General features: G+C 44.9%; 1 protein-coding gene across 1 annotated transcript in view; it reads right to left on the reverse strand.

Annotated features, from left to right (window-relative positions):
• Positions 1–9,526: 9,526 nt before the first annotated feature.
• LOC144805433 (uncharacterized) overlaps positions 9,527–18,602 on the reverse strand; it is a 61,773-nt gene continuing 52,697 nt past the window's right edge. Inside the window, exons 4-5 of the mRNA XM_078671990.1 lie at positions 13,038–14,610; positions 9,527–12,878 (exon numbers count right to left, since the gene is read on the reverse strand). Coding sequence (XP_078528116.1) covers positions 11,651–12,878; positions 13,038–13,903 — 2,094 coding nt within the window. The 5' untranslated portion in view covers positions 13,904–14,610 and the 3' untranslated portion in view covers positions 9,527–11,650. The remainder of the gene's footprint in view (positions 12,879–13,037; positions 14,611–18,602) is intronic.

The raw sequence follows: 18,602 nt of genomic DNA on the forward strand, positions 1-18,602 counted from the left end.
CTATTTTCCCAATTAGACAACATTTGGAAAATCTTTGGGAAATTCTTTCGGTCATGACTCGAGACCTGGACAGAGGAGGACAATATTGCCTCTAACCTTCAGGCCGGATCCTGAAAAGGCCAAAGTAGAATCGACCCGGCTCTGAGGTTGCACATGATCTGTATGAAGTTTGTGTCCCTGGAAACTCCCCGTTCTTCTTGGTCTTTGAAGACCTAAAAACAGGATTCTATTCTGTCGCCGCTCCGTCCTTCGGAGTCTTCTGGAGGAAGGAGGTTCCCAAGCAACTATTTGAGTATCCGAAACGATCTGCCCCGCAGAAAACATTCCAGAGTAAGACTCAGTGTAAAAGGAGAATGCACAGAGAAGTTTGAAATAAACATTGGCGTTGGGCAGGGTTGCATACTTGTCCCAGCTTTATTCAACATTCACATCAATGGAACTGATTCTCTCATGAATCTTGGTCTCCATGTTCCGATATTGGAGAAGGAGAATATTCCGATGATGATGCAGTAATATTAGAGCGTACTGAAAAATCAATGCATCAACTTTTGGAAGGCTTCGAGCTATTCTGTAAGGTACAGAAGTTAATAATCAATAAAGAGAAAAATATATGATAATTATTCCTAAATCAAAGTTATTGTTGACATTCAGGATTTATGGTAAACCAACTAAGCGACTTAAAACATGACTACCTCGGCATACGAATGAATTACCATTTATATTGGAAAGCTCATGTGGCGAAGTCGGAAACACACATGTCGCCACAATTCTACATTTTGCTAACTCAAGCAGCGAGAGACCAATAAACTAGCACTGACAAATGCATGGGTAGCCTGCTCTTATGGTGCTAACTGTGGTATTTTACGAAGGTTCAGGCTCTCCATAAACTGGGAAACATCTTCTTTGTGTCAACGACGCCGCATCTCCTCGACGCCGCGAGCTGTCTTTGTTTTGGCTTTTCGCTTTATTTCACTTTTTGTACTGTTCTTTGTGGGTCTGTTTTGAGTCCGCACCCGAAGCCGCGCACCTCGCGGTTGATGCCGTACTTTGGGTTTTCTTTGACCTCGATGACGTGATAACCCCAATTGGAGTTATCTGTTGCTAAAAACTGCGTTTTAGTGAATAACCTACTTTTGAGCTACTTATACTATCTTATTTCTGATTACAGTATTGTGGACTTTTGTTGTTTGAGTCTTGTGTTAAGTCTATATAAAGAATATTTATTTTCATAAAACCTGTGTGGCGTACATCTGTAGTGTTTTCACTGTATTACTGTATGTGTTCACAAATGCTTTACACACTGCCTCTGAGATAAACCTTCCTGCTGTGGAAGTGATGTGGTGCAGCGGCCAGGGTGCCTAACTACAGTCTACGGGGTTCACGGTTCGATCCCAGGTGCTGGTGGCAGGTCAGCCAAGCACCATGTGACCCTGGGCAATAGCTCACTTAATCTTCAAGAGGATGCCCAGCGCCGGTACACCACTTTGAAGGTAGCTGTGCGCTTTACAAATACTGGTATTTCATTTCATTTCATTTCATGCCAAGCTACCACAGGGTTGAGCAGGGGTTATTTTAGGAGGGTAGCCCCCTTCCTCTGACTAGAAGCAAGGGTCCCTATTTGGACGAAGGTGCAAGCCATTGTCAACTAGAGACCCCCAGTTCTAAAACCCACCTCTTCATCTACTAAGGTTCTTTTGGCCGTTACCCACAATGGAGTGACCCTTACTTTAAATAAACCCTTCCTTTAAATAAACAAAAGGGAGTTTCACCAGTGGACGAACAAGAAGTGAACATAGGGAGAGGAGCTGGCCTAACGGCTAGGGCGCTCGACCTCGGACCTGGGGATCTGGGTTCAAGTCTCGGTAACGACGCCAAAAACCTCCTGTGATTCTGGGCAAATCACTTAACCTCCCAGTGCCTAAATTTTTTTTAAAAATAAATAAAAAAATGAAAGTGTGTCCTCATGTAACGTAACTGGTGCTATGTAAAGCGCTCTGATACCTGATTCGGTTTGGGTCTAGTTCGCGCTATATAAAACTCTGCAAAAATAAAAAAAAATAAAAAATAAAAACATATACTCGCTAACTTTCTTCCTCATGGCCAACACTCAACTTTCACCGCAGGCAACAGCTTGTTGCAGAGTCTCTTTAACAAACTTGACAAACCTTTCCATGGCAACATTGCTTTGTGGATGGTACAGGGACGCCTTCTTATGCTTGATCACCCGGGAACTCCGAAACTCTTTCATGACTAAGGTTGTGAACTGAACACCATTGTCTGACAAGAGTGTTAACTGGAAACCCTCACGTTCAAATAAATCTTCTAGAAACTCAATAACTCAAATTCAGCACATTCACGCACCAACCTCTCTACAGGTACATCCATGGCACACCATCAATATACTTACTTGATCCTTTCCTTTGTCATGGCAATGCCTATGTGTGAGGTGTGAGCACTCTTTACTAGCTTATCCCTTAGTGCAGGGGGTGCAACCAACTTACTACCACGCATGAGGAGACCATCCTCCACCGTCAGATCTTCCCTAACTCATCAAAAGCCTTCGAGGACCTCTTCACAGTCCTTCTTCTCACACCAACCTCCTGAGCCCATGGTTAGGACTTTCCGCAAGTCTAAATCGGTGATGTTCTCTCCACTCTCTCTTGAAAATCAACCCATCACTATTCACACACACATTAATTCCTTCCTACAGTTCTTCACCTCTAAACCCCTCAACATCATCTGTCGTTTCACACTCCTCACCCCCGAGTCTTGGCAGACAGTCTACTAGAACTGTAGAGCCACAACCCGTATCCTATGGGAGACAAATCAATGCCTATTAAACCTGGCACCATTGGCGTGGGTCTCCCTTTCATTTTTACTGTTGCCTCATGTGTTTTTGCTGGTGTTAGATGCTTTGGGCACTGTGCCACTGCTGTCCAGTGCCACAATGTGAGTGCTCCCTACTGTAAATTGATGCATTGATTAGTGGTTCCATGATTGGATATTTGGTTTACTTGTCAGACCCTAGTACAGTGCACGGAGTATGCCCAGGGCGTGTAAATCCAAATGCTGCTCGTGGGCTTGCAGCACTGGTTGTGCCACCCACAGAAGCGGCCTTGTAAAACGTGTCTAAGGTTTGCCATTGCAGAGCCTGTGTGCAGTCTGGTACTGTCATGCTGACTGGGCAAGTGCACCCACTTGCCAGTCCTTAAACCTTACCTTTTCTTCATATCAGTCACCCCTATGATAGGCCCAAGGGCAGGGTGCATTGTAAGTATAAGGTAGGACAAGCCCTGGTGTGTCTGGCATGTCCTAATAGTGAATTACTGCCATTTTCATTTTTCACTATTGCAAGGCTACCTGTTCTCCATAGGCCAGAATGGGCTGCTAAATTATTACATGTTTATAATCCTAGCAGGCTCAGAGAACATGGTAGACATTCGAGTTTAGTATGTCGGGAATTGAATAATAAAATACATATTTTAGTGAAGTTTATTTTAATATTCTGTGCTTGCAAATACCACTTTTAGAAAGTAGGTATTTGCTTCCCTAACCATTTGAGCCTGCTTCTGCTAGGTTGTGTATTCCTTTGTCTGGGTTTGTGAGTGACAGGGCTGGGGGATTCCAAGAGACAGGCTGGGGCAGCCCGGTGGTGAATAGAGAGATCTGCATCTAGATGGAAGGGAGGAGTTGTACCTGGGAACTGAATAGGGTTGGGCCTTCCCTCTACAATGCCGTGTCTACCCCCTGTGGTGCGTCTGATGTCTCGGCCCTGCACACTGAAAGAAGAGAAGGAAGACTGTCAACAAAGTGCTCCAGGACTGTACTTGCCTTCCACAATGCTGGCTCCACCTCCTGTGGGGTGTCTGATGTTTCTGCCCTGCACTGTGAAAGGAAGGGAGAAGGCTGGTAAACAGAGTGCTTCAGAACTAGTTTGGACTAGGCACAGACCCCTCTCTCCTCAGAGAACAAAGGATTTTGGGGTATAAATATTGGGAACCTGATCCCATGAAATTAGATCACTTCAGGACTTACAAGACGAAACCTCTGCTGAGGAGAGGAACCTGAAGAAACTGAGGAGAGACTATTCTCAAGCTGAAGTGCTGCTTGGGGGATTGGCCCACAGTGGTTGCCTGACTGCCAAAGAGAGGAGAAACAACTATGTGGACGTTATTTTCACCTTGGTCAAAAGATCTCCAAGGGCCTGGAAGAGAGCTTGCCCCCTGACCGGAGTCTCAGGACCAGTGGACTTCACCTGATTTTTTTTTATTTGCGGCTGGAAACGCTGTTTCAGTGGCTACATAGGCAGGGAGCTGTGACTGACTCTCATGACCGGCTGGTGTCCTGTAGGCACCGCATCAAGCAACGTCCGCCTCGAACAACGCAAGCTCTGAGCTCGCCGACTCTGTCTCGACACCGTCTCCGAACCGTTGCCTGCACCACAACTGGAAGGACACCGCAACGTGCAACGCCTCGCTACACCGACTCGTACTGGTCTGACCGACGCGGTCACTGCTGGTGACTTTGAGTCCTGTGAACACACCAGAGTTAGGAACCGCCTCGCACACTTCATGACGCACCGCCAAACTCACACCGCTGTCTGGACTGATCGATGCCAGCGCCCGAACTCTGGCTCGGTCGCCACACCGCAAGCTGGAAGCACCGCAACGAAGCATCATCTCACCCTGCAATGCAGGCCTTGGATCCACCAACTCTGTCAACGGGCCGCTGCCTGCAACGCTTCGAGGGACAACATGTCCTGCAATGCTTTCTTTTCTGCACCGCGATGAACACCGGGACCGGCTCGCATGTCCATGCCAGCCGCATCAAGTAAAAGGTACCGTGACTGAGTCTGTTGTTGAGTGGGCCCGTACCGATGCCGTCTGCTGGATTTGCTAGACTCTGTGTTATTTTCGACAACGCTGTAGCCGGACCTGGCTACCAACACACACAGAACCTTGATTGAAGCCTTTTTAACAAGAACTCTTGAAATCTAATAGTACTGTGGATTATTTTTGTCGTTTATTGGTCTTGTGGTAACTCTATAGAAAATATACTTATTTGATGTATGAAATCTTGTGTGGTATCCATTTGTAGTGTTGTCACTGGGTTACTGTATGTGGTCACAGATGCTTAACTTACAACGCCTCTGAGATAAAGCCTTGCTGCTCATGCCACGCTACCAAGGGGGTGAGCAGGGGTTATTTTAGGAGTTGTACCCCCTTACCCTGACTAGAGGAGATGGTCCCTATTTGTCAGAAGTACCTACCTGTGCCAACTAGAGACCCCCAATTCTAACAATGCCTTTCTTGGAGAAGACCTCCTTAAGAGGTTTGTGGTCAGTAAGAATTCTGAAACTTTTCCCCCACAAAACCTTTCTCAGCTTGCGCACCGCCCAGAAAACACCCAGAGCTTCTTTCTTTACAACAGAACAGTTGCATTCAGCACCCCTCAAGAGCCTAGAGATGAAAAGAATTGTTTTAACCTCCCCATCAACCTTCTGCAAAAGAACTGCTCCTAACCCCTTTGAGCTGACATCAGTCATGAGATAAGATACCTTTGTGAGGTCAAAACTTCCTAGAAAAGGTGTTTCATTCAGATGTTTCTTAATGCACTCAAACTCTTCCTCACAGCACTTGGACCAAACAAATGTGCTTCCCTTCAGGAAGAGAGACCTCAAACAAGAACTTTTCCCTGCAAAGTTAGGAACAAACTTGTGATAAAATTCAGCTATGCTCAGAACGTTTACAAACTCTTCTTTGTTCAAAGGGGTGCGCAAATTACAAAAGGTGCTTACCAATGAGTCTTTGGATTTTCCCTAAGTGCTCTATTTCTTTGACATCAAATTTGCACTGGTCAGCCTTAAGGGTGAGGTCAGCATCGCGTAACTTCTTCAATACTGACCTCAGCCCCCCGTCATGCTCCTCAAGATCCACACTAAAGATTAGCTCATCTTCTGGGTACACCTTGACACCCTGAAGGCCTCCAAGAATGCCCTTCATCGCCCTCTGAAAAAATGAGGCTGCAGAAATCAGTCCAAAGGGCATTCTTAGAAATCTAAAGGTACCAAAGGGTGTTACACAGGAGGTGAGGTCCTGGGAAGAGGAGTGAATATTCTGAATGTTCTAAAGAGGAGTGAAGGCTGGCCTGGTGATAGGCGGAGGTCAAGTCCAAGGAAGAAAAATGCCTTTCCCCCTCAACAAAACACAGCATTTTAGTTATGTTAGGTAAAGGGTAATGATCAACAATAACTGCTTTCTTGAGCTCCCTCTAGCTGACACAGAGCCTGGCCTCCCCATTGGCTCCCCACTCCATTGCTTCAACTTCTTGAATGATGCACTTGCCTAAGAGATTGTCTAATTCATCTAGCATGCTCTCCCTTACTTACAAAGGTGTATTCCTGACCTTAAATGTTTTTGGAACAGCGTCAGATTTGACCTTTATCCAATGTACATAGTTTTTGAGACAAAACCAGTTCACCAGCAAAGACCTCTGCAGATTACGCTCATAAAATGTTTTTGGAACTAGAGTTATCTTGGCCCCATAGTCGAAGAGCATGCTCACTGGAGCATCATTGATCAAAACTACCTCCTGAGGGCCATCACTAGCATTCCCTGTGACCGGGAGAATATTGATTCCTTCCAATTCTTCTACATAAAGATCAACTTCCCTCACTTTTTTATGCTCATTGCCCGTTCTGCAGCTTTTTGAGACTTGACCTTTTCGCTCACTAGTTTTGCACATGGCCTTCCAGCCTGGGTAGTCTTTAACCTGTTGACTGCGGCGTGACTTTCACCGAGGTGCGGGCATATTAATGAGTGGGCGTGGTTCGGACGGCCCCCGGCCATCCTCCGCACATGCTCACTGTGACGTCAGATGGCCGGGGGCCGTCCGATGCACGCAACGGGTTAAAGTTGGCCATAAGGCCAGAGTTGCCACACCTGAAGCACTTCCCCTGAAATTTTTTGTGTTAAAGGGCTTTAAAGTGGTGCTCGATTTGGGTTTAACAAATCTATTCACTAGCACTTTTACATTAATGTTCTCCTTTTTATCACCTGAACTGTCTTTGCGTATAATATCAACACACGCTTCTGAATGCTCATGACTTTTGGCTTTCGTCAGCACTTCTTGAAGCAATGGCATGTCTTTTTGCCACAGGGCCTGTCTTGTTTTGTCTAGGGCGCTTCCCAACATAAACTGATCTCTTAAGCGCCCCTCTAAAGCTGCACCAACATTGCATGTGGAAGCCAATTTGCGCAATGTATTGTTCCACTGACTCATCCTGCTTTTGCGTTCTTCTCCCGAAGTGATATCGTTCAAGGACAGTACTCACTTTGGGGAGGTAGTGCAAGTCTAACTTTTTGAGGCAGATCTCATATTCATTAAGAGTGGCAGAGTAACTATCAGCGAGTTCAGGAAGGTGTTCAAAGAATTCTTGTCCCTCAGAGCCCAAACAATACATTAACCATGAGGCTTCCCTCTCTGCACTTAAGGAAGTGCCACAGACATGAGCATAATGTGTGAAAACCTTCTTAGACGAGAGAGGAGGAACTCCGGGAGATGTCAAAAAGAAGGGAGGGGCAGTGACATTTTGCATAATGTTTGTACTATGTTTTGACCTAGTTACTACTTAAGGGTGATCTTCAGTGATCTGCTTACAGTGCGCAATATGCACAAACCTTATAAGCTGTGTGCATCAGCGACACTGCATGAAACTTCAGCAATTAAAATTTAGGCCAATGCGTACAGTCCCAGAAATTGTATTTGCTGTGCGCATCAGCGGAACCATCAGCCCGATTACTGATGGCACATATTTATACAGGGAGCAGTCACTTTAGTCTGGTGCTCAATTACATGTGTAGATGTGAGTCTGGTGATGCCTGATAACTGAAAGGCACACATTTGTTTTCATACAATTTCATATATGTCTGATTTATTATTCCCATTACAGCGCCTTCTACCTTGAGAAGGCCCATCCTAGACCAGTGTGTGGACAAAACCCATGCTGACAAATTGAGGGCAAAGGGATTAGTACATGGTCTAGGGACACTAACAACAAATCCTACATCAAACCTCACGTTTAACTGATGAAGAGCTAAGAGCGACCTGAAGCGCAATACTGAAAAAAAGTAACCAGGAGAATTGCTGCAAATAAAAGTACATTTTAAAAAACTAATAATGAACTACAAAACCACAGCTGTGTGACCCATGAAGCCGATGGTTTCTCAATATAGCCCTAGTTTGTGATTACCTTAAAGTGCTCACATTATCACCCGTGCTAGAAGAGATGGGAGCCTGGGGTGTATGGTCACAGAAGATCATTTACATACAAAGGGGAGTGACAGCCTGTTCACATCGCACAGTACAAATTGTTTACGTAAAATGCTTGTACACAGAACAGGGTAAAGTCTTGTGTCTCTTTTTTTCGTTTTCTTTAATATATCCTGCACCTCGCTCTCTTCATCTCTTCCTCGCATTTCAATTCATCGTAAATTACTAAAATTCACTATTGCTTTATCAGCACGGCACAAGTCGAGGTTCGACACAGTTTGATGCGGTCCCCCCACTATTACCTAGAAAAGAGACTTACAGCCTGATTCATCAAGCCGAAATCGGCTCGCAAAGGCCAGATTTTGAGAATCTGGCCCTTTGCGAGCGCTATTTTTGCATTTGGGATTCATCATCCCAAATGCAAAAATCGGTAATAGCGATTTCGCTATTTTGCGAGGAATTACATTTAAGGAATCTCTATTTGAGATTCCTTAAATGCAATTCATCATCCATTTAAAAATTGCGAATTCGCAATTTCGGCCCGCTATTTACCGCGAGGTCAAACCTCGTGGTAAATAGCGAAAACTTAGAAAAATGCTTTTAAAAGCATTTTTCTAAGTTGCATGTTGCACACACACATGTCCTTTGGACATGTGTGTGCGCAACACCTGTTTCAATTTGCATTTAAGGGGTGCTACAGGGTGTCCTTTGGACAACCCTGGCACCCTTTAAGTCGCTATCTTATTTACGATTAGCTAATTGCTAATCGCAAATAAGGAATACTCCCCATTCATTCCTATGGGCCTTTTGGCCCATAGGAATGAATGGGGAGTTATTCCTTATTTGCGATTAGCAATTTGCTAATCGCAAATAAAGAACATGTAGGAATCGCAATTTTTTTGCAATTCCTACATGAATACCGTTTTGCAAGTCCTTAATAGCGATTCCTTATGAATCGCTATTGTAGACTCGCAAAACGGGTCTTTGATGAATCAGGCTGATAGTTCCACATAGCTCCTTAGGCTGCGACTGGGAATTGTTACTTTGTTTATTGTATCAGCAGACACAGGCCTCAGAGTGTTTGTAACTGTCTGTCCCAGTAGCTGTGTTCCCTTTATTTATTTGTGTGAGTGGCACAAGAGAGGAACAGAGAAATCAGCCCCTCTATTGCTTAATACACTATAAATGTGAAACACTTTGGGGCTTAGGGGCTGGATAAAGAACGTCAGGAAACAAACACAAATTAAAAGCACTTTTGATTTATTAGCTGAAAACTGGTTAAAAATGTAATTTACAAGTTCCACATATCTGTTTAAAAATATTTACACTTTCAGTCATTTTCGAGTTTAGTTACAAACTGATAGTGGGAAAAACACATGTTGTATAAAAACTGATACCAAAAACTTATTTTTACAATATTTTATGTTTCTTGTTTTTTGTTTTTAAAACAGGCCGTCGATCTTTCATGTGAAAATTATTATAAGGGCCTGACATCACTTCTTGTGATGTCACTACTTGCGACATCATTGTGATTTGCATATGATAATGGGCTCCTTCACTATTTTCCTAATTTGTGCCCTGTTTATTCCATGACATGGTTCTATAGATATTAAAAATAATTATATAAATTCACAGGTATTCAGCCCGTTTCTATGGTGATGTCACACATTGACAAGTTTTCGTCTGCTTCTTCTATTTTTAGGTGAATACAAATCACCTGCCGTTCCCCCTCCTTCCATTTCTTTTTCTTTTTCACCGCCTTTCTTTGTCTCTCTCGCTCTCTGTATCTCTCCCCCTCTCTATCTCCCACACACTCCTGTTAGCTTTAGCTTCATGAATCTCACTGCCACTTCTGGCATTCATATGACAAATCCTGAGGAACATTTCAGGACAAAGGACAATCAGTGTGGAAGACGAGTTGCTCGGAGTGCAACAGATTGTCCTAGCACATATATGCTTTTGATGTGGAATTTCGCTATTTCACCACATTCTTCAAACAGAGTCTGCTGCTAACAGTGGCTCAATTCTGGTAAAAAGAAGAGTTTGGCACGGCAGAAAATGAATAGGGAGAGCCAAGTCGGAGAGGAGCCATGGGTCACACTTAGTTATAAGGCCTGAGACACAAGCTGATCCATCAACCGAAAACAGTGTGTAAAAGATGCAGCAAAAGTTACTTAAAAACAAGGTATATGCTCTGTTATATCTAAAAATAGGTTATTTCTTGAACACCTGTGCTTCGCTTTAGTTCATTACATATACTGCAGTGGCATTTGTTAATAGTAATACATACATTTTACCAATGAAGCTTCCATCTCCTGAGCCCTGACAACATGCCTACTTTGGGTGTGTTGGGTTTATAGGTTCTATCACTAATCCAACGAGATAGCTGAAAATACAGTTGTTAGTCCCAGTATTGTTCAGTGTTGCTTTTACAGGAAGTGTGATCAGGTGTGATTGAATTTTTTTCTTTGTATTTCTTCATCAAATAAAAATCAAGAATGTTTATTTTCTTTTAATCCACATTGTGCTCGCCTTCAAATGTGTATCCTGGTGCATCATGTTGCTTTGCTTTGTGCACGGAAGTGAACAATCTCTGGAAACAAGCACTTTTATAACTCTGCAAATGCTGTTATCTGTTTTTCTTCTTTACTGCTAGTCGGGTCTTCTATCAAAAGTCCTTCACACTTTCAGCGCCCTTCTATGTTTTTTTCCCTGTGTGTTCGCAGATGACTTTGAAGCTCTGATAATCGACTAAAGGTCTTCCCACATTCATTGCACTTGAATGGTTTTTCTCCTGTGTGAGTTAGCTTATGAGACCTTAATGCTGAAGAGAAGCGAAAACAACTGTCACTTTCACTACAATGATAGGGTTTTCCCCCGTGTGTGTTTGCTGATGATTCCGAAGTTGTGATAACCGACTAAAGCACTTTGCACATTCACTGCATTTGAATGGCTTTTCTCCTGTGTTTGTTCGCTGAAGATTTTGTAGGAGTGATGACGTACTGAAGCCCTTTGCACATTCACTGCACTTGAATTGCTTTTTTCCCCGTGTGTGTTCGCTGATGACTTTTTAGGTCCGATAACTGACTAAAGCACCTTGCACAATCACTGCACTTGAATGGCTTTTCCCCTGTGTGTCTTTGCTGGTGTCTTTGACGGCTTTATAATTGACTAAAGCTCTTCACACATTCATTGCAATGGCATGGCTTTTCCCGTGTGTGTTCGCTGATGTCTTTATAGGTCTGATAATCGAATAAAAATGCTCTTCCCACATTCACACCACTTGAATGGTTTTTCTCCTGTGTGAGTCTGCTGATGATTCCTTAATGCTGAAGAGTCACAAAACCTCCTATCACATTCACTACAATGATAGGGATTTTTACCTCGTGTGTGTTCGCTGATGACTTTGTAGGTCTGATAATCGACTATAGCTCGTCACACATTCACTGCATTTAAATTGTTTTTCCCTCGTGTGTGTTTGCTGATGAAATTGAAGGTGTGATGACTGACTAAAGCATTTTGCACATTCACTGCACTTGAATGGTTTTTCTCCTGTGTGTGTTCGCTGATGTCTTCGAAGGCTTGATAACTGACTAAAGCTCTTCAAACATTCACTGCACTTGAATGGCTTTTCCCCTGTGTGTGTTCGCTGATGACTTTGTAGGTCTGATAAGTAACTATAGCGCTTTACACATTCACTGCACTTGAATCGCTTTTCTCCTGTGTGAGTTTGCTGATGACTTTGAAGGCTTGATGAGTGCCTAAAGCACTTTGCACATTCAGTGCACTTGAATGGTTTTTCCCCTGTGTGTGTTCGCTGATGTCTTCGAAGACTTGATAACTGACTAAAGCTCTTCCCACATTCACTGCACTTGAATGGTTTTTCCCCTGTGTGTGTTCGCTGATGACTTTGTAGGTCTGATAAGTAACTATAGCGCTTTACACATTCACTGCACTTGAATCGCTTTTCTCCTGTGTGAGTTTGCTGATGACTTTGAAGGCTTGATGAGTGCCTAAAGCACTTTGCACATTCAGTGCACTTGAATGGTTTTTCCCCTGTGTGTGTTCGCTGATGTCTTCGAAGACTTGATAACTCACTAAAGTACTTTGCACATTCAGTGCACTTGAATGGTTTTTCCCCTGTGTGGGTTCGCTGATGAATTTGGAGGTTTGATAAGTGACTAAAGCTCTTTACACATTCACTGCACTTGAATCGCTTTTCTCCTGTGTGAGTTTGCTGATGATTTTGAAGGCTTGATGAGTGCCTAAAGCACTTTGCACATTCAGTGCACTTGAATGGTTTTTCCCCTGTGTGTGTTTGCTGATGTCTTCGAAGACTTGATAACTCACTAAAGTACTTTGCACATTCAGTGCACTTGAATGGTTTTTCCCCTGTGTGGGTTCGCTGATGAATTTGAAGGTTTGATAAGTGACTAAAGCTCTTTACACATTCACTGCACTTGAAGGGTTTTTCCCCTGTGTGTGTTCGTTGATGTCTTTGAAGGCTCGATAACTCACTAAAGTACTTTGCACATTCATTGCACTTGAATGGTTTTTCCCCTGTGTGTGTTCGCTGATGAATTTGGAGATTTGATAAGCGACTAAAGCTCTTTACACATTCACTGCACTTGAATCGCTTTTCTCCTGTGTGAGTTTGCTGATGACTTTGAAGGCTTGATGAGTGCCTAAAGCACTTTGCACATTCAGTGCACTTGAATAGTTTTTCCCCTGTGTGTGTTCGCTGATGTCTTCGAAGACTTGATAACTCACTAAAGTACTTTGCACATTCATTGCACTTGAATGGTTTTTCCCCTGTGTGTGTTCGCTGATGATTTTGGAGGTTTGATAAGTGACTAAAGCTCTTTACGCATTCACTGCACTTGAATGGTTTTTCCCCTGTGTGTGTTCGCTGATGATTTTGGAGGTTTGATAACTGACTAAAGCTCTTTACACATTCACTGCACTTGAAGGGTTTTTCCCCTGTGTGTGTTCGTTGATGTCTTTGAAGGCTCCATAACTCACTAAAGTACTTTGCACATTCATTGCACTTGAATGGTTTTTCCCCTGTGTGTGTTCGCTGATGAATTTGGAGATTTGATAAGCGACTAAAGCTCTTTACACATTCACTGCACTTGAATCGCTTTTCTCCTGTGTGAGTTTGCTGATGACGTTGAAGGCTTGATGAGTGCCTAAAGCACTTTGCACATTCAGTGCACTTGAATGGTTTTTCCCCTGTGTGTGTTCGCTGATGTCTTCGAAGACTTGATAACTCACTAAAGTACTTTGCGCATTCATTGCACTTGAATGTTTTTTCCCCTGTGTGTGTTCGCTGATGAATTTGGAGGTTTGATAAGTGACTAAAGCTCTTGACACATTCACTGCACTTGAATGGCTTTTCCCCTGTGTGTGTTCGCTGGTGTCTTTGTAGTTCTGATAACCTACTAAAGCTCTTGACACATTCACTGCACTTGAATGGTTTTTGTCCTGTGTACGTGTGCTGATGAAGCTTGAGTAGTGATGACAAACTAAAGCTCTTGCTGCATGTGTATGATTCTTCTTTCTTGGTTAGTGTCTTTGGGTCGGGTATATATTTGTCTATATTACATGACTGTATTTCCTGATGGGCTAACATGGCTGATAAAGCACTTGGGGTTTTGTCACACACTTTAAATGTGTGCGGTATTTTACACGTTTGATTTCTGTTTTAATAATAAAATGCAATATCCACCAAATATTTGCCACACTCCTAATATGTAGAAGGTGTCTTTGTATGTGATTGTGCCTTTAGATTGGATTATGGCTATGCACGCTTGCGGGTAAAAATGTATCTTCCTTCTGGCCGGTGCAAATTGGGACAGTCTGTTGTATTGTAGATAGAACTCCTCTTTCCTTTACCCGTCAGTTGTCCGGCTCTGATCTGTTGTGCTCTTCTCTGGTTACTGCTGTTTGTCCAGAAAGAGTTTACAATTCTCCTAGAGCACGGAATGATGGCTTGTCTTCATTTTACAAAACAGAGCACTGCAGTAATCACATCATACCGATCCCATGATCAAAGTTGGTATTGGACACTTGTTTATACAGGAGGTGGTTTGTTATTGTTGTTGCCTTAATTTTCCTAAGGTCATTTCTTTATCTTGTGGCGTGGAGGTGCACAGTTCGGCCTCTTATAATCCCTGAACTGCCCTTGATGCTTCATCCAGGATATGTCAGTTTGTGTGCAGGTTCCTATGTCGCCCACTGTGCTGAATACTGTAGCTCATTATTTCTGCTATTATTGAAGATTTACAGCATTCGCTTCATCATTGATGGTCATTTCATACAGTCGAAGCTTGTTTTCTGCTGGATGTAAAGATATTTAACATTACTAAATTGAAACATAATGGAATGAGAATTCACAATATTTAACTGGTTGTAAAAGACATTTCGGGGGAGATTTACCAAATCTCCACGCAATGCAGCGCAGTCCTCCCCCTGCGAGGCTGCGCTGCGTGACAGGGCGGGAGCAGGAGAGCACCATATTTTCAAAGATATGGCTCTCACCTTCCCTTTCCCTTGCGCTGGCCCTGATTACAGCGGCCCTGCGCCATGCATACACCTTAGCACCAGAACGCTAGGGTGTGTGTGTGTCAGAGTCTAGCATAGGTTTTGTACAGGAAGGGCACCCTTCCTGTACAAAATACTATGCCAGACACGAGGGAAAGCTTTTCCCATTTTGTATACGTGTTGCACAGTGCAGCATGCATGCTAAGTTAGAAAAGGAAGGACAAATTAAAGTATTTCTCCTTCCTTGCGCCTAGGTTAAAAGGGTGCAGTTTTCTCACGCTAAACCCAATCTACTGTATTTGGTAAATTGGGTTTAGCGTGAGAAACCTTGGGTGGTTGCATGGGAACGCCCATGCACCCCCCTTGCAATGCCCTCCGGCGCAAAGTAATGCAACGCAGTGCTATGCGCTGCTTAACATTAATTTTACGTTATTTGTCTGAAAGTAAATTAGGAAAAAAGGATTTTGCACTGTCTTGTGCCACTTTTGTGACGAAAACACAGCACAAAATGTTAGTAAATCTCCCCCTTCTTCTTTACTGCCTTTGAAACTTAGCAAGGAATATTTCGGCATACAAAGATATTTAACTAAAAGTTCTGTTGATCAGGTGACATCTTATTAATGTCTGAAAAGGAGGTGATTTATCAGTGTTCACAGAGTAACTGAGCAAAGTAAGGGTGCTCTCGGAGCTCCCAAGTACTTAGTGGTAAAGCTGAAGATAGAAGCACATGGTCAAGATTTAATTTAAACAACAATAGATTTTAGAACAAGAGATAGATCAGGCTGGGCTGCAAAATTTCCAGTAACTCTTTACGAAGTATACAACAAAAGTAACTCCTTTCACACACTTCTTCTCATTCCTTTCCTATTCACTTAAGATCATCTCAAATACCAACTCCTGTCTTTACTCGCTGTTCATAAGTCACCTTTGACACTTTCAACAGCTCCCTTGGTTCAAGCATTTCTGGTTTCTTCTAACCTGGAAGATTGGAACATTATTGTGAGTTGAGGGGGGTTTCCTATCGACATAACATCTGTCCATTTCCCTGAAACTGGTGAAGCTTACAGCACCTGGTTCTGGACCTAAAAGATAACTTTAATAAGTAAGTCTTTAGTTCTTCCTAGAGTAATGTAAATGTAAATGTTCTGTAAGATGCAGCTCTTTTCGGAGCTTTTGTGTAAAGCAGAATGAGGGGTTAACTGTAAGGCCCGTCCTTTAGATTATGCACGCAGATAAGGCAAACAAATATTGATTCATATAATATAATATTCAGCGAAATCAGTCATTTAGTACTTATAGAGAATCCATCACAACCAATAATTTACCTGACATATCCCCACAGCAGATGTGTGCATATTACTCTTTTTCCCCCCTTTTCCACCATTACATGGCATATGGCATGCCGTTGTCCGTTTGGAGCCCAGGATGCCACTTTGTGACTGGATGGGTATTTGGCAGAGCGGGAGGAGGTGTCATTTATCCACAGGTGATGCGCATTTCTACCTTTCCATATTTCTCATATTCAAGTTTACCTAATTTCCTGTCCTTCGACCACTCTGTTGCCCTCTGGCTGCACACTCACTCTGTGGGGTTCATCAGAAGTCAGATAACGGCCTGATAGTCACAAGGCCTGTGACTGCTGTTCTCTGTGCTGTTCTCTGTGCTGCTCTCCCGCTGTCTGTACTTGTTCTGTGCCCGTTTCTTCCCTCTGTTCCCCTCGCTGTCCCTGTGTCTCTCTGCCCGGGTTTCCTTCTGTCCCCCTTGCTGCCCCGTGTCTCTCTGCCCGTTTTTGCCTTTTGTTCCTTAGCTGCCCCTGTAAACCTGTGCCCGTTTTTGCTTTCTGTTCCCTTGTTGCCCCTGTAACACTCTACCCGTTTTTGCCTTCTGTTTCATCGTTGCCCCTGTATTCCTGTTCCCTTTTGCCTTCTGTTCCACTCGTTGCCCCTCTATTTTTGTGCCCTTTTGCATCCTGTTGCCTTTGTTGTCCCGCACCGCTCCTGCCGCTGCGTCACCTGCGGCCCCGCCCCTTGACTGCCCATTCGCTGCCCCTGCCTCCCAGCTGCTCCTCCCTCCCACCTCCCCACATATGCCAGCTGCAGTGCGGCGAGGAGAGCGACCCTTGACCCTACCAGGTAGGTTCCCCCCCCTCTGCAAGGCACCGCCTGTGTGTCCCTGCCGCAGCTGCCGCTGCTGAGGAAGTTCAAGGCCCTCCTCCACCCACAGGCTACCATCTGCGCCTCATCCCTGGTGGCCAGTGGTAGGCCGTAGGTTCGTTCCTCTTCCGCTATATGTTGTATTTTCTGAATTGCCTGTATTGCCTTATTGTCATTGTTGTGCCGCTGACTGCTGTTCTCTGTGCTGCTCTCTGTCCGTCCTGGCTGCCTGTACTTCTTCTGTACTTGTTTCTTCTCTCTGTTCCCCTCGCTGTCCCTGTGTCTCTCTGCCCGGTTTTCCTTCTGTCCCCCTCGCTGCTCCTGTGTCTCTCTGCCCGTTTTTGCCTTTTGTTCCTTAGCTGCCCCTGTAACCCTGTGCCCGTTTTTGCTTTCTGTTCCCTCGTTGTCCCTGTAACACTGTGCCCATTTTTGCCTTCTGTTCCATTCATTGCCCCTCTATTTTTGTGCCCTTTTGCCTTCTGTTCCCTTGTCATCCCGCACCGTTCCCGCCGCTGTGTCCCCTGTGGCCCCTTACTTTCCATTCGGTGCCCCCGCCTCCCACCTCCCAGCTGCTCCTACCTCCCACCTCCCCATATATGACAATTGCGCGCCAATGACGCGCCTAAGGCAAGCCCATCTGCGCCGGTCCGTCCCTGGACCGCACCCAGCACCAGAACCCCTGGTCCCCGCACCCGCCACGAGGAACGCCACCACTATGATGCCAGCATTCTGCACACTCTCAACTCTGGACAGACTCACACCTGCTTCAAGGCTGCCCCAAAATGCACACACGGTCCCTTCACCTGCCGGAACTGCAGCAACACCAGTCTCAGAGCCGACGAACCACCCACCAAGAAAGACCTCAACCACCTCCGATGCATACTGCTGAACACCCGCAAACACGCCGTCGAGCTCTGGGGCCTGCTCGACATAACATCCCCGGACGTCGCCTTCCTGACAGAGACTTGGATGAACGACTCCTCCGCACCCGACATCGCCATAGCCATCCCAGACGGCTACAAGATCACCCGCAGAGACCGCACCAATGGAGTCGGAGGAGGAATCGCCATCGTCCACAAGAACAGCATCAGGGTCTCGACTAGCACCGACAATACTCTCAGCACCACCGAACCAATGCATTTCCAGATCCACACAGACCCCAACTCCACCCTCAGAGGCAACCTCATCTAACGACCCCCCGGACCCCACCCCTAGTTTAGCGACTCCATCGCCGACTTCATCAGCACGCACACCCTGACCTCCAGAGACTACATCCTCCTCGCAGACCTGAACTTTCACCTTGAGAACAACAACTACAGAAACTCCACAACCCTGATCGACAACCTCGTCACAACGCCCACCCACTCCGCCGGCCACACGCTCGACCCTTTCTTCTCCTCAAGCCCGCACGTCTCCTTCAACCACACCACCGAACTCCTCTGGACCGACCACCGCTGCATCCACTTCACCTTCCAGAAACCCATACCACACCACCGCACCCAACAGATCCCCCGCTGCTGCTGGAGCAAAATCACCAAAGACCAACTACGTGCAAACTTCGCTCTCAGCCTACCCACCGAACCCTCCAACACCGACAACGCTGCCCACAGCCTCAGATTCTGGATCGACGACTGC

Source organism: Lissotriton helveticus, assembly GCF_964261635.1.
Source record: "Lissotriton helveticus chromosome 1_1 unlocalized genomic scaffold, aLisHel1.1 SUPER_1_unloc_1, whole genome shotgun sequence".
Taxonomy (NCBI): Eukaryota; Metazoa; Chordata; class Amphibia; order Caudata; family Salamandridae; genus Lissotriton; species Lissotriton helveticus.